The sequence below is a fragment of the Spinacia oleracea genome, chromosome 6 (assembly GCF_020520425.1).
Source record: "Spinacia oleracea cultivar Varoflay chromosome 6, BTI_SOV_V1, whole genome shotgun sequence".
Taxonomy (NCBI): Eukaryota; Viridiplantae; Streptophyta; class Magnoliopsida; order Caryophyllales; family Amaranthaceae; genus Spinacia; species Spinacia oleracea.
This window is the reverse complement of record NC_079492.1, coordinates 35,255,297-35,268,333: the sequence shown is the minus strand read 5'-3', so window position 1 is coordinate 35,268,333 and position 13,037 is coordinate 35,255,297. Positions and strand designations below refer to the sequence as shown.

The 13,037-nt window shown below is 32.3% G+C and overlaps 1 protein-coding gene across 1 annotated transcript; it reads right to left on the bottom strand.

Moving 5' to 3' along the window:
- Window positions 1-5,739: 5,739 nt before the first annotated feature.
- LOC110778287 (cytochrome P450 736A117-like) lies at window positions 5,740-9,640 on the bottom strand. The gene is made up of 2 exons (XM_056831738.1): window positions 8,647-9,640; window positions 5,740-6,546 (listed from the first exon to the last, which is right to left on the bottom strand). The coding sequence occupies exons 1-2, from the start codon at window positions 9,592-9,594 to the stop codon at window positions 5,926-5,928; spliced, it is 1,569 nt and encodes a 522-aa protein (XP_056687716.1). The 5' UTR covers window positions 9,595-9,640; the 3' UTR covers window positions 5,740-5,925.
- Between the last annotated feature and the right edge of the window lie 3,397 nt (window positions 9,641-13,037).

Sequence of the window (13,037 nt, the reverse complement as noted above, 5' to 3'; positions counted from 1 at the left end):
GTATGCATCCTAAATTATGCTGATTGTTATGTGGAAATTAATTTGGATTCCTGGCTTTATGGTTTTTTTCGCATGAAATATATATGTTTTATATGTATCATAACCTAACACCTTAAGGGTAACACTTAGCTTCCATTGCTTCGTGCGTGCAAGATTGGTGATCGGTGTTATAAAAATTAATAATTTTTATACTTTAATTTAATCGAAAAATTAATAAATCATATTAATTTCATTAAATTTGAGGGATAAATCAAAATTTATTATTTAAATTAATTTTCGATTATATTTATTTTTAGGGATTCAAATGTAGGTCATAAAATTTTAAAACTTTTCAATTTTAACGAATTTTATGGTGGTTTTTAATAATAAGATCCTAATTAAATTGCCAATTAATTATGAAAATCAAAACAAATTCTAAATTATTCGAAATTCAACAAATTAATTACAATTACAAATTAGGTTGTATAATTAACAAGATTAGGCTTTATATTGTTAAACATATACATTAGGTCAATCATAGATTCAAGATTTACATACAAGATTCGCAAATATTTAATTTAACATCATAAAATTACAAATTTTGCATTCGAAAAACTAAAACCTCCGAAAAGTCATAGTTAGGCTTCGAATTTGGGAAATTTGGGTTCGGCGACAAATGTTTGATTTTTGTCAAAATTTTAAAACGTCGTTTACATGCGAAATTCACTATAAAATTATAAGATTCCGACCATTATTGACAAAACTGCCAAAAAATCCTGCGAACATATAATCAAATAATCGCACGAATTTGCAATTAATTACATACACAAAATTAATCACCCCTTTAATTCATTGCAAATTTATAAAATTTAATCCATGTTAACTATAATTGATTATAGAATTAATTAGAGGCTCGTGATACCTCTGTTAAGTTATGACAAATATAAACAATATATTTCATGCGGAAAAACCATAAAGCTAGAAATCCAAATTAATTTCCACATAGTCAATTAGCATAATTAGGATACATACAATGTGATGCGTGTCTTCCCTAGCTGCTCCCAAACCGAACAAGAACAAGTTTAGGACTCCAAATGTCGCCCCTCCGTAGATAGTCCACAGCACGTTCGGATCCGCCTTAGATTCAACCAACTAGAATATTCTCTAAGGTAATATGTGCACTCGGAAAGCTTATTATAAATTTTAGGCAAATTATTAAATTCCCTCTTGAACATAATATATGTGAATACTTATTGAATTGCATTATAAATTGTGACCATGACCCACATATTTATAGGGTGGAAATAACGGAGTTAGAATTCTACTGGGATTCGAATAACTAAATCTATTAGGATTCTAGTTAAATTATATCATTAGAATTTTACGTTTAATCAAATACCTAACAGATTTAACAAAATATCCTATTTGAGTAGAATTAGGAAAACAAGATTACTTCACAAGGAAGTAATCCTAACCGGCCAAGGCAAAGCATGCGTGGCCCTTGAGCCCCCGCTGCTTTACAGCCCGCAGCAATGCAGCCCGCAGCTCACAACTCGCAAGCCCACGAGTGTTGATGTTTGCTCGCTGGCCCATGGGCGCTGGCAGCATGCACGCGGCCCACTGGGTGCTGCTGCTGCTCGGCCTGCTTGCTCGGCGCGCGCGGGCTTGCTGGGCGATGGGCCTGGCTTCGTGCTGGGCCTTGCGTCTTGCAAGCTCGTTCGCTTCCGATTCGTTTTCCGATTCCGAAATTCATTTCCGATTCGAACAAATATTTAATATTTCCGATTCCGGAATTTATTTCCAATTCCGTCAATATTTCCGATTCCTGTAATATTTCCGTTTTCGGCAATATTTTCGATCCCGGCAATATTTCTATTTCCGATAATATTTTCCGATACGTACCATGTTTCCGTTTCCGGCAACATCTACGACTTGAATAATATTTATATTTCCGTCATGATCCATGTTTCCGTTTCCGGCAATATCATCATTTCCGTAGCATTCTATATTTTACCTTTTGATGATTTCAGCTCAAACTGGAACCGAGATCCGTCGTTTCCGAATGTTCATAAATAGAGTATTTAATTCACTTAAATACTTGATCCGTTCACGTACTATTTGTGCGACCCTACGGGTTCAGTCAAAAATAAGCTATGGATTAATATTATTAATTCCACTTGAACTGAAGCGGCCTTTAGCTAGGCATACAACTCACTTGATCTCACTGAATTATTAACATGTTTAATCAATTAATACTGAACCGCATTTATTAGACTTAGCATTGAATGCATACTTGGACCAAGAGCATTATTTCCTTCACTATATACTAAAAGAAGAACAAAGGAAGACAAATGCAGAGTCTTAATACTAAGAACTAAAGCAACATGATGCTACAATTCCCCAAGAAACTATGCCTACAGGATTCTTTACATACCATTCAGCTCCCCTTCCCCTTCCCCACCACACGCCCCCCCTCTCCTCCTTGAAAGAAACTTTCAAGTTCTCATATTTTGTAAAAAGTATATTTACCACGAACAACTGATGATCCATGGTAGTTGTGTTACTTGTGTAACCAAACAACGAGAGTTGGTTTATTCCGTAAGACATGGTTGCCACGTTGCTTACACAAACAAGAGAGGGAGCAAACCAACATGAAAAAAGAATTAATAACATAAAAAATTTAACTGCTAAAGAATAAAAGGCAATAACTTCAGGAAATGTACATTAATCATACAAAACAACAATCAATATGAAACATACCAAAAAGGAATGTTGACAAAAATTCTGAAACGGAGTGGGAAGATCTATTTCCTCCAAATCAAACCATCAAAATTCAATAAAGAAAATATAGCTCACCCAAGCTATTTTCACGAAACTGAGCAGCACGTAGCATAGAATTTGCAGTGTTCCCAGGAACATCATTAGCATCATTTGGTGGTGTGCCCTCATTACTAACACCATTTAGTACCCAAGCAGCATGGGTTGCTCTAGTCGACAATGGAGGAGCAATACCACTCCTTGTTCTGGATAAATTTAGAAAAGTAAGGGAAGACATAAGAAATAAGTATGTATTTATTTCAAACTTCAAAAGACAACTTCCCATGGTACTAACTAGCCGATGTCAACGAAAAAGTGAGAAAATGAAGCCTCTAGGAAAAGATACAAGTGTTTTAACATTAACAGTTGAGAAAAATATGTCAGCTATTATTCTTCTTACATGTGTATATTAAAGACTAGTTCGTGAATTTTGTTGTTTTTCTCCACCGCATTCATTCCTAGCATAACCTAATAACGAGAAAACTTGGATATTTACCATATTTGCTTAAGATATGGGTAATATCAACCTAATTCAGAGGAATTACAGACAAATACTATTCTTGAACTCCATCACTACTGAGCCAGTTACTTCAAATTCGAAGTCATTGTTTTCCATATTATAGTACAAGATGGCTAACAAACCCCAATTCACCAGTACAAATTCAAATTAGAGCTCCAAGCACACCACCCCTTATTTAAACCACAAAAATGGCTAACAAACCCCAATTCAGCAGTCCCAAAATAGTATTAATGATTAAAACTAAGCTATTACGAAACCAGAAACAGATCCACGACACCTCAAGGAGTAGGTCATCACATCTTGATGAACCCAACTGACTTTTTTACACCAAATTATCATTATTCAATAATTTATTGGACATGAATTCCAACAGATGTCTTCTCAATTACAGTTTAAAGAAAGAAAAGAAAAACAAACACACAACATTTGAAGAAACCCACCAAAATTAAAACCCATAAAAAACAAACCTAGAAATAGAAATAAAAATCAACAAAAACATGGAAAAGAAAACTAAAAATACAATAATTCACCTCTTGATTTAAAGACGACAAAAAAACTAGTTGATTGGCTAAAACCCTGCTGGATTCAACATAATTAAAAAAAAACGAGCATTAGATAACATCTCAAATTTAAACAATCTTAAATCAATCGATAACCAAAAACTAAAACCCTAAGTTCACCAAAATCAACATAAGAAAAGGGCAAAACATAATAAACTTCAGAACTAGGGTATGAGAGAGAGAAAGTACCGGAACTGCAAACCATTCATACTGCTTCGATATTTCGTCTTCATCGTCGCACCGGAACCTAGTGTTTTTCCTCTTGTTATTTTCGCAGAGCTCTTTTCATGGATTTTGGAATTTTTGGTCTTAATGCTAGTGATTGGAATTTTGGAGGAGAGAGAGAGTTGTAGGAGCCTTCAACTAGACGAGGAGGGTGGCGGAGAAAAAGAGGTTTTGACTGTTGAGGTTTCAAGTTTTGGAATGAAGGGGTGAGAGAGAAAGAGAGGTTTGGAGATGGTAGGTGGAGTACGTACATGTGTAAATGGAAAAAAAGGTAAATTTAAAAAAGAAGTTTTCAATATATGATAAGTCAGTGCGTCGCAGGTTAATAAACCAGCGACGCAATTGACTGAATTTATTTCTATATGTCAACTGCGTTGCTGGTTTATTAATCTACGACGCAAAATTAATTAATTTTGCGTCGCAGTTTAGTAAATCAGCGACGCAATTGATTTACTTTAAAGATAATCAGTAATTTGCGTAGCTTAAAATTAAACTGCGACACAAATGATAAAATTTCAAGCTAGAATTCAATAATTGCGTCGTGTGTTTAGAAAGTGGTAGAAAATGTCAAAATGGTAAAGTACTCCACTGGTTTAAGATAAGAAATACATTAAAGTGACATTGAACTTTAAGAAATAGAAATTTGGGTAAATAGCAATGAGCATTTGAAGCTTTTTCTTAATTACTATAAGTAGGATTTATAAATAATAATTTTACTGACAAGTTATTAGTTCTGCTTTTAAACAATTACATTAAAAAATAAAAAGGATGATGGAAGAAATAGAATAATGGGCCAAACATGTAAACTTGTTTCTATTTCTCAAAAGTACTTCTGAATTTGGTTGGCCAAACATCTTTGTTTCTCACAAGTGTTTCTAAAGAAGTAGTTTCTCGGAAACTACTTCTAGGAAATAGAAGTTGTTTTTGAGAAGCAAGCCAAACAGGCCCTAGTAATCCTAAAACCTTATAATGAGATTCTAGTTGGTCAAGTTTAATACGGATCCTAACATGCAGTGGACTATCTACGGAAGACGACATTTGAAGCCCTAAACTTGTTCTTGTTTGATTTAGGAGCAACTAGGGAAGGCACACATCATTAATTGTGCTAATTGATTATGAGAATTTACTTGGATTATGTCAATTATGGTTTTTCCACATGTCAATTAGATTGTTCATAACCTAATATGGATAGCAGGCTCATGGACACGTTGGGTGCACGAGAACGAGCGACAAGCACAAGCGCTGCAATAGCGCACTGGTATGGGCTCGATCCAACGACTGTGTGCGCTGCGTGCACACCTATGGGCTTAAGTGGCCTTGTGCCTTGGGCGGTTGGCTTACTTACTCCCCAAGGGTTTTATTCAGTAACCTTAAGTTTTTTTTCTTACCTAGAACACACATTGAACCTTAATTCTCTCTGTGCCTACTAGAGTAAGATTTTTCTGAAAAGCCAAACACCCTTGAGAAAGTTCTAAGCTTACAAAATCAGGTGGATCCGAACGTGCCAGTAGACAATTGTAGATGAACTATATATGGAGTTCTTGATCGTGTTTGTGAGGCTAGTGGGAGTACACACTAAAGCCAGAGTCGCCTTTCTAACATGTACGAAATTAAAAGTAACACCGAAGACATTGCACGAAGCGCACACTAGTATGCTATTGTAAATTGTAAATGGTACATCATACAAGTTTTAAAGTGGGGTTACAATACTAAAAGATCGAAAACCTTGGGTTGTTTTGGGGAATGATATTAAAGTTAATTATATAGTTCATGACATCCATGTTTAGATCAGATAAATTACATCGTCTATATACAAAAAGGCGGTTAGGAAGAGTAAGGAGTTGCAATGAGCATAAGAGGATCTCGCCTACGAACCGTGAGGCCCGGGATTTCAGTCATGTCTAAAGTGTGAAGATCGATTCCATCTGGAAATTTCCAATCAAAGTGATACATAAGATTTGCAAGAACAAACTCAGCACTAGTAACGGAAAAAGATATCCCAGGGCAACCTCTTCTTCCTGCTCCAAATGGAATAAAGTTAAAATCTTTCCCCTTGAAATCAAATGAAGTATTGTTAATGAATCTCTCAGGACGAAATTCATCAGGTTCTTCCCAAAAACTCGGGTCTCTCTGGATAGCCCATGCATTCACAATCACTTGTGTACCTTGACTAATGTCGAAACCATTAATTTTAACATCTTCTAATGCCTCTCGAAGCATCAATAAAGGACCCGGAGGATGCATCCTTAGTGATTCCTTGATCACAGCTTTAAGATATATTAGATCTTCTAAATTATCCTCGCTTACTGTCCTCCTGTTCTTGTTCTCAACACTTTTTCGAATCTCATCTTGCAGCTTTTTCATTACTCTTGGATGCCTCATTAACTCCACAATCGTCCATTCCATTAGTGTGTAACTTGTATCAGTCCCAGCCATAAACATATCCTGCATATATAGTTAATCACATATGATTTTTTTTTTTTTATATTTTTTTTTAATAGGTAAGAAGAAGGGACCCTAACTGAACCAGCACCTAGTACAGGTTAACCAGCCTAGCTCCGCAGGTCATTGCTTGAGCCACTCCCAAGCATTTATCGCAGTTGATGGGGCTCGAACTTGTGACCTCCAAGTCACAAGGTGAGTTCCCCACCAATATGATATTTTATTATATTGGTAATTATTGCTTGTGTCCATCTACTACCTTGTTCTATTGATCTCAAAACTTTGTAAATGAACAAATGCTAAGTGAATCAGTATATATACTCCTTCCGTCCCTTAATACTCGCACCATTTTGACTGGACACGGTTGTCATTGTCAATGCACAACTTTGAACATCAATATCTTTAACTACATATTATAAAAACTTATAAAAAAATTAATATTTTGAAAATATATATTAAGATGAAGCCAACAATATATTATATACTAATATTTGTTTTCATATACTAGAAATAAAATAGGATCAAAGTGAATTATGTGAATAGTGCGAAAAATCAAAACGGTGCGAGTATTAAGGGACATAGGGAATATGTTTTAGGAAAGGTTATTCAATGGCTACAATAAAATGGTAGCCACCATAATTTTAGTAAATCTCAACCCTTCAATTTTAAAGATAAATCTAATCCGTTTATTTGTTTAACCATAAAAAATAAAATATAAAAATTAAAAATCTGTGTTTCAGAAAACAGAAGAAAAAAAAAACACAGTTATCACTTTTATCAGATTGGCAAACATCTCAAATCCACATATCAATCAAATACTATATATCATCGTCATTCATCATATTCTCTCATCCATCCAACAATCTCCTCGTATAACTTTTACTGTACATGAAATAGGTTTTCCTACTTTGAGAACCAACTCCTAACTGTTAAGATTTTCGGGGAAAAAATAAAATTTCTTTGTAGAGGCTAATTAATTTTTAGGATTTTTTGCCAAAAAGGACCTTTTATAAACGGTTTTTTGCGAGAAAGGACCTTTTATGACGAAATTGGTGAAATGGGACCTAAAACATAAATTTTTTTGTTGATTGGGATCTTTTACCGGTTTTTTGGAGTTGACCCAAGATTCAGGCAACGACTTTGACACGTGGCAACCGGAGAGTGCCACGTGTCCATTTAATGATTAAAAAAAAATTGCCCAAAAAAAAAAATGCCTAAAAAAAAATTCGATTTTTTTTTTTGGCCCCAAATCGAATTTCTTTTTTTATGCCCCAATTTTGCGAAGAACCCTAATTTTTTCGAGGCAAAATTAGAACAATTGAGGGGGAAAACTAGCAAACCTCATTCGTGTGGCTATGAATAACAATTCGTGGTAGACAATTTCAGTGACGAACTTTAAGGCAATTGGGATTTTGGAGGGAGAATTGGAGCAAAAAAAATCGATTTGGGGCAAAAAAAAAAAATCGATTTGGGGCAAAAAAATCAATTTCGATTTGGGGCAAAAAAAAAATCGATTTGGGGCAAAAAAATAAAAATCGATAATTTTTTTTTTTGGGGGGGATTTTTTTTTTTTTTTAATCATTAAATGGACACGTGGCCTTCTCCGGTTGCCACGTGTCAAAGTCGTTGCCGGAATCTTGGGTCAACTCCAAGAAACCGGTAAAAGGTCCCAATCAACAAAAAAAATTATGTATTAGGTCCCATTTCACCAATTTCGTCATAAAAGGTCCTTTCTCGCAAAAAAACGTTTATAAAAGGTCCTTTTTGGCAAAAAAACCTAATTTTTAATTTACTTTAAAAGTCAAGTCAAACAAAAAAATAAACGACTTATATTTCGTAAATCAAAATATAAGGTCAAGATTAAAAGATTTTAGTGGTTACGGAAATAATGTAGCCATTATAAAATTAAATAATCCGTAAAACGTGAATAATTTTTCAATGGCTACATCAATTCCATAGCCACAAAAAGCTTTTAATCTTGACCTTATATTTTGATTTAATTTTGATCGACCTTATGTTTTAGTCAGTAAAAATCAGTTTAAAACACTAATTCAATTAATTTAAAATCAATAAAAATAAGGTGATTGATAAGAAAATAATTACCAGTATAACGGCTTTGATACTGTCAATTGTAAGAACATCTTTGTTTTCCCTCTGAAGTTGAAGCAAAATGTCCAGAAAATTTTGGACGTTGACCGAATTATTCAACTCATTATCGTCAATAATTTGGTCGTCGATGCTTAGACGGTTTTGATGTTGTTGTATAACTTTATCAAAAAAATTATGAAAATGGTTAGCTACATTTTGCAACCGACCTTCCAAACCAGTGAGTCGATCTACCCAACTAAGCCATGGTACGAAGTCTCCCACACAAGTAGCCCCAAGTAATTTCATGCCCTCATCAACAAGCTTCATCAAATCAACATCACCATCTTGATGACTACTATACTTCCTGTCAAATGATGCCAAACTTATCACATCATTTGTGTATGTTGTAAGAATCTCGCTCATATTCACTTCTGATAAAGAATCACATCTCTTAATCTTTTCAACCATTGAAGAAACTTGAGTTTCTCTTATTTTCTGGAAAGATTGAACTTTTTTCAAACTCAAGATATGAATAACACAAATAGACCTCATATTCCTCCAATATTCTCCGTAAGGACTAAAAGCCACATCCTTAGAACCGTTAAATATAACGTCGTTTATGTGTGAATGAGGTCTGCTAGAGAATATAGTGTCGTGAGTCTTAAAGATTTCTCGAGCACCATCAGCAGATGATACAACAAGGGTTGGTTTGTTACCAAAGTAGAATAACATAAGTTTGCCATGTCGCTGAGACAATGAGTGGAGTGAATGATGAGGTAAATGGCCTAGCTGATGAAGGTTCCCTATAATTGGCAGCTTTGGTGGCGAAGGTGGTAGGTTTTTTTTAGATGCGTGTTTGAAAAAGTGACTCTTGTAGAAATACAGTATTACAAAGAGTAATGCAACGAGGGAGAAAGGATGGTAAAACAGTTCCACCCACAATTTTTGAAACATACTAGACATTCTTTCTATATCAGTATTTCTGTCTGTTTGAAGTTATTACTTGTGTTATAAATTACGGAGTATAATGGAAGGAACTCCTGTGCAACTTTATAAAGAGATAAGTATCCTTTAATATAACATATAAACAAACCAAAAATCCTTTAACCATTCATATATAATATCTTTATTTTCATGCTGAAAATTGTAAAAACTTGAAAATTGTCGGTCAGCCGACATAAGAAGCGAGATACCAAGTACTCCCTCCGTATTTTAAAAAGAGATACACTTTGACTCACACATAATTTTAGGAGAGTGAGTTAAATTTATGAAAATAAGATGGAAGTGGGGTAGTGGGTGAATTACTTATTATAGTAAAAATATAATGTGAGTACTTGTGGGGAACACAAGAAATGGAGAAATCTATTACTATATACTCCCTCGATCCCTTAATACTCGACCTGTTTTGACCGGACACGCTTGCCAATGCACAACTTTGACCACCAATTTTGTTAACTACATATTATAAAAACTTATAAAAATATTATATTTTGAAAATATATATTAAGATGAAGCCAACAATATATTATATACGGAGTACTAACATTTGTTTTCATATACTAGAAATAAAATAGGGTCAAAGTGAATTGTGTGAATAGTGCAAAAAATCAAAACAGATCGAGTATTAAGGGACGGAGGGAGTACTAAAAGACACACCAGGAATGACACGTGTCATGTCCTGGTGAATCTTTAGTATATATTTTTATTTTTTATTTCTTTTTTAATTTAAGAATCTGTAAAAAAAAATCTGATTTCTTGATTTTTTTTTCTTCTTATTCTTTCCTTCTATTCAATATAATAAGATTATATATGAAAAAACAAACTATAATTTCATGTATTACGACAAGGATAAAAAATACATATTATTACTGATTTGAAGAACATATATGTTAGGAATTAAAAAAAATAATCAAAGTTATTTGCCTCAAAAATAATAGCTTACTACGGAATTTTATTTGCCTCAAAAATAAGAAAAATATTCCATTCTATACATGGAGAATATTTTGTAAATTATCTTTTCTATAATTTGGTAACAAATCTAACCAATATAAGATTATTTTTTTTATAAAAAAATAAACCATTATAAAAATTTAAGTGCATGTAGTATAGTGTATAATTTTTTTTACTATAAATCTATACTATTTTAAAAACTAAATTTGATAATTATAACCGCCATTGATTGTACTAGTTTATACGTAGTTTATTTAGCAACTAAATGCGATAACTATCACCGCCATTTATAGTAATATTTTACCTTTAATCTATAAGCTATCTATCTATATTAATCTTCTATCTATTTATATCTATATATTATCTCTATTATATAAGCCAGCTCCTGAGTTTGTTTTTGTAAATTAACTTTTCGTGTCCCCCATTAATTTTACAGAAATACCCTCCTGATGTTTGTATGCCAGTAAAAGGTTATTTGACTGGCTTAATAAAACGCCCAAAATCGTTTACCAGGGCCCATAGGTTGAACAATTGAATGCACTACTTAAATTAGGGCTGATTGATTACTTAAATCAGGAAATCAAATAAACATTAGGAAAGAAATTATTACACATTATTACAAATTATTACAGCTTATTCTAATTGCCAAATTAAAACAAATTTACATAGTAAAACGAAAAAACAGTCCAAAAAATCTCCAAAGAAAAAAAAACTCCAAAAACAAGAACCGGAAAACAACGTTCTACAACACTGATTCTCAGAAGAAGAAGAAGAATCATTTGCAACGTTTGATTCTCAGAAGAACCATATCATCGTTCTTGAAGTCGTTCCCATACAAGTAAGTATACTTTTCACGAATCCTTGCAAGAAACAATAAAAATAATAACACCTTTAGTATAGATTCGGTGAATATTAATGCATAACCAACAAGGATAAGGCCATTAAAATTGTAATATGCATAAAATACATGGAATATAGTATGCATAACAGAAATTAAACAATTTAAATTAATAATGATTCGTGAATTTGTATGCATAAACAAATTTTCTTTTTAAAGATTGTTGCTATGTAAATTAAATCGGTCTAACTTATATAATTTCTTTAATTTATTTTGCAGATTTGAAAATACAAGGTATGTAATTTTCATGCTTTTATGAATTTCAATTAATTATTTCACATTTTAATCCATGCTTTGAATTAAAAAATCTCTTATATTTTTTTTAATGTTAAAATCATGTTTTTTAGAAAATAATACACATTTTAATTCATGTTTGTTTAATCTCTTATTGCAGATTTCAAAGTACAAGCTAGGTATGTAACTTTCACGCTTTTATGAATTTAAATTAATTATTTTAAATTTTAATTCACGCTTTTAATTAAATAATCTCTTATATTTTTTTAAGGTTTATAGGGTTTTTGAGAGAATTATGAATCTCTTATGTTTCTGTTTATAATATTTCTGTCATTAGAATTAAATCGGTCTAACTTATATAATTTTGTTAATTTATTTTGCAGATTTGAAAATACAAGGTATGTAAGTTTCATGCTTTTACGAGTTTCAATTAACTTTCATGCTTCTATTAAAAATTATTTCAAATTTTAATTGCAGATTAAAATTTGCAAATCTGCAAAATATAAATTATTTCAAATTGAATCTGCAATATGAAATTGCAGATTATAAATTGTTTCAAATTTTAATTCATGCTTTTAATTAAATAATCTCTTATATTTTTTATGTTAAAATCATGTTTGGGAGAATTACCAATTTCTGTTTACATTTGTGAGATTTGTGTAATTACAATTATGAATCAGAAAATAATTGACTTGAATTGGTTTTTATGCAGATTTGAAGTTGAGTTAAAAGTTCATAACGAGATCAAATAACGAACAACATACGGTATGTGCCAATCAAACAAAAATAATAGTAATAGCCATGCTTTTAAACTAATTTAATTAATTATTTCAGATTTGAATTCATGCTGATAAATCGGCTCCTAATTTAATTAATTAAATCGTCTCTTATTTTATTTTAATTACTTTAATTACTTGAAAAAAATCGGTTCATTACAAAGTATTTGCTTAATAATTAGTTTTCAACATTATTTCAGATTACTTGATTAGTTTTTAAATTAAATAAAAGTAATTATTGTTGATTAAAAGCGAATAATTTACATTGGTGATATAATTTGCTGATATCCTCAAATTGGGATCAATTTCAAACAAGAAATGATCTCTATTACTTAATGAAGACCCGCCCTCCACCCACTCCTTAGTTAACACACTAAAAATTGGAGAAAAAACCCTAATTATAATAAAATCACCCAGAAAAAGTCATTAGAAATTGAACAAGGAAATTAATACCAGACAAAAAAATTCAACATCAACCCAGTAATCACCAAACATAAGGGTATAAATTACATATTTTGAAACCCTACTTTTATCAATTACCAGAAGGA

Bases quoted from the DNA above. Each gene is read 5' to 3' on its own strand.
- LOC110778287 (XM_056831738.1), bottom strand. From the start codon at position 9,594: ATGTCTAGTATGTTTCAAAAATTGTGGGTGGAACTGTTTTACCATCCT. The intron at 6,547-8,646 runs GTAATTATTTTC...CTATATATGCAG, and splicing joins GTATCAAAGCCGTTATACTG to GATATGTTTATGGCTGGGAC.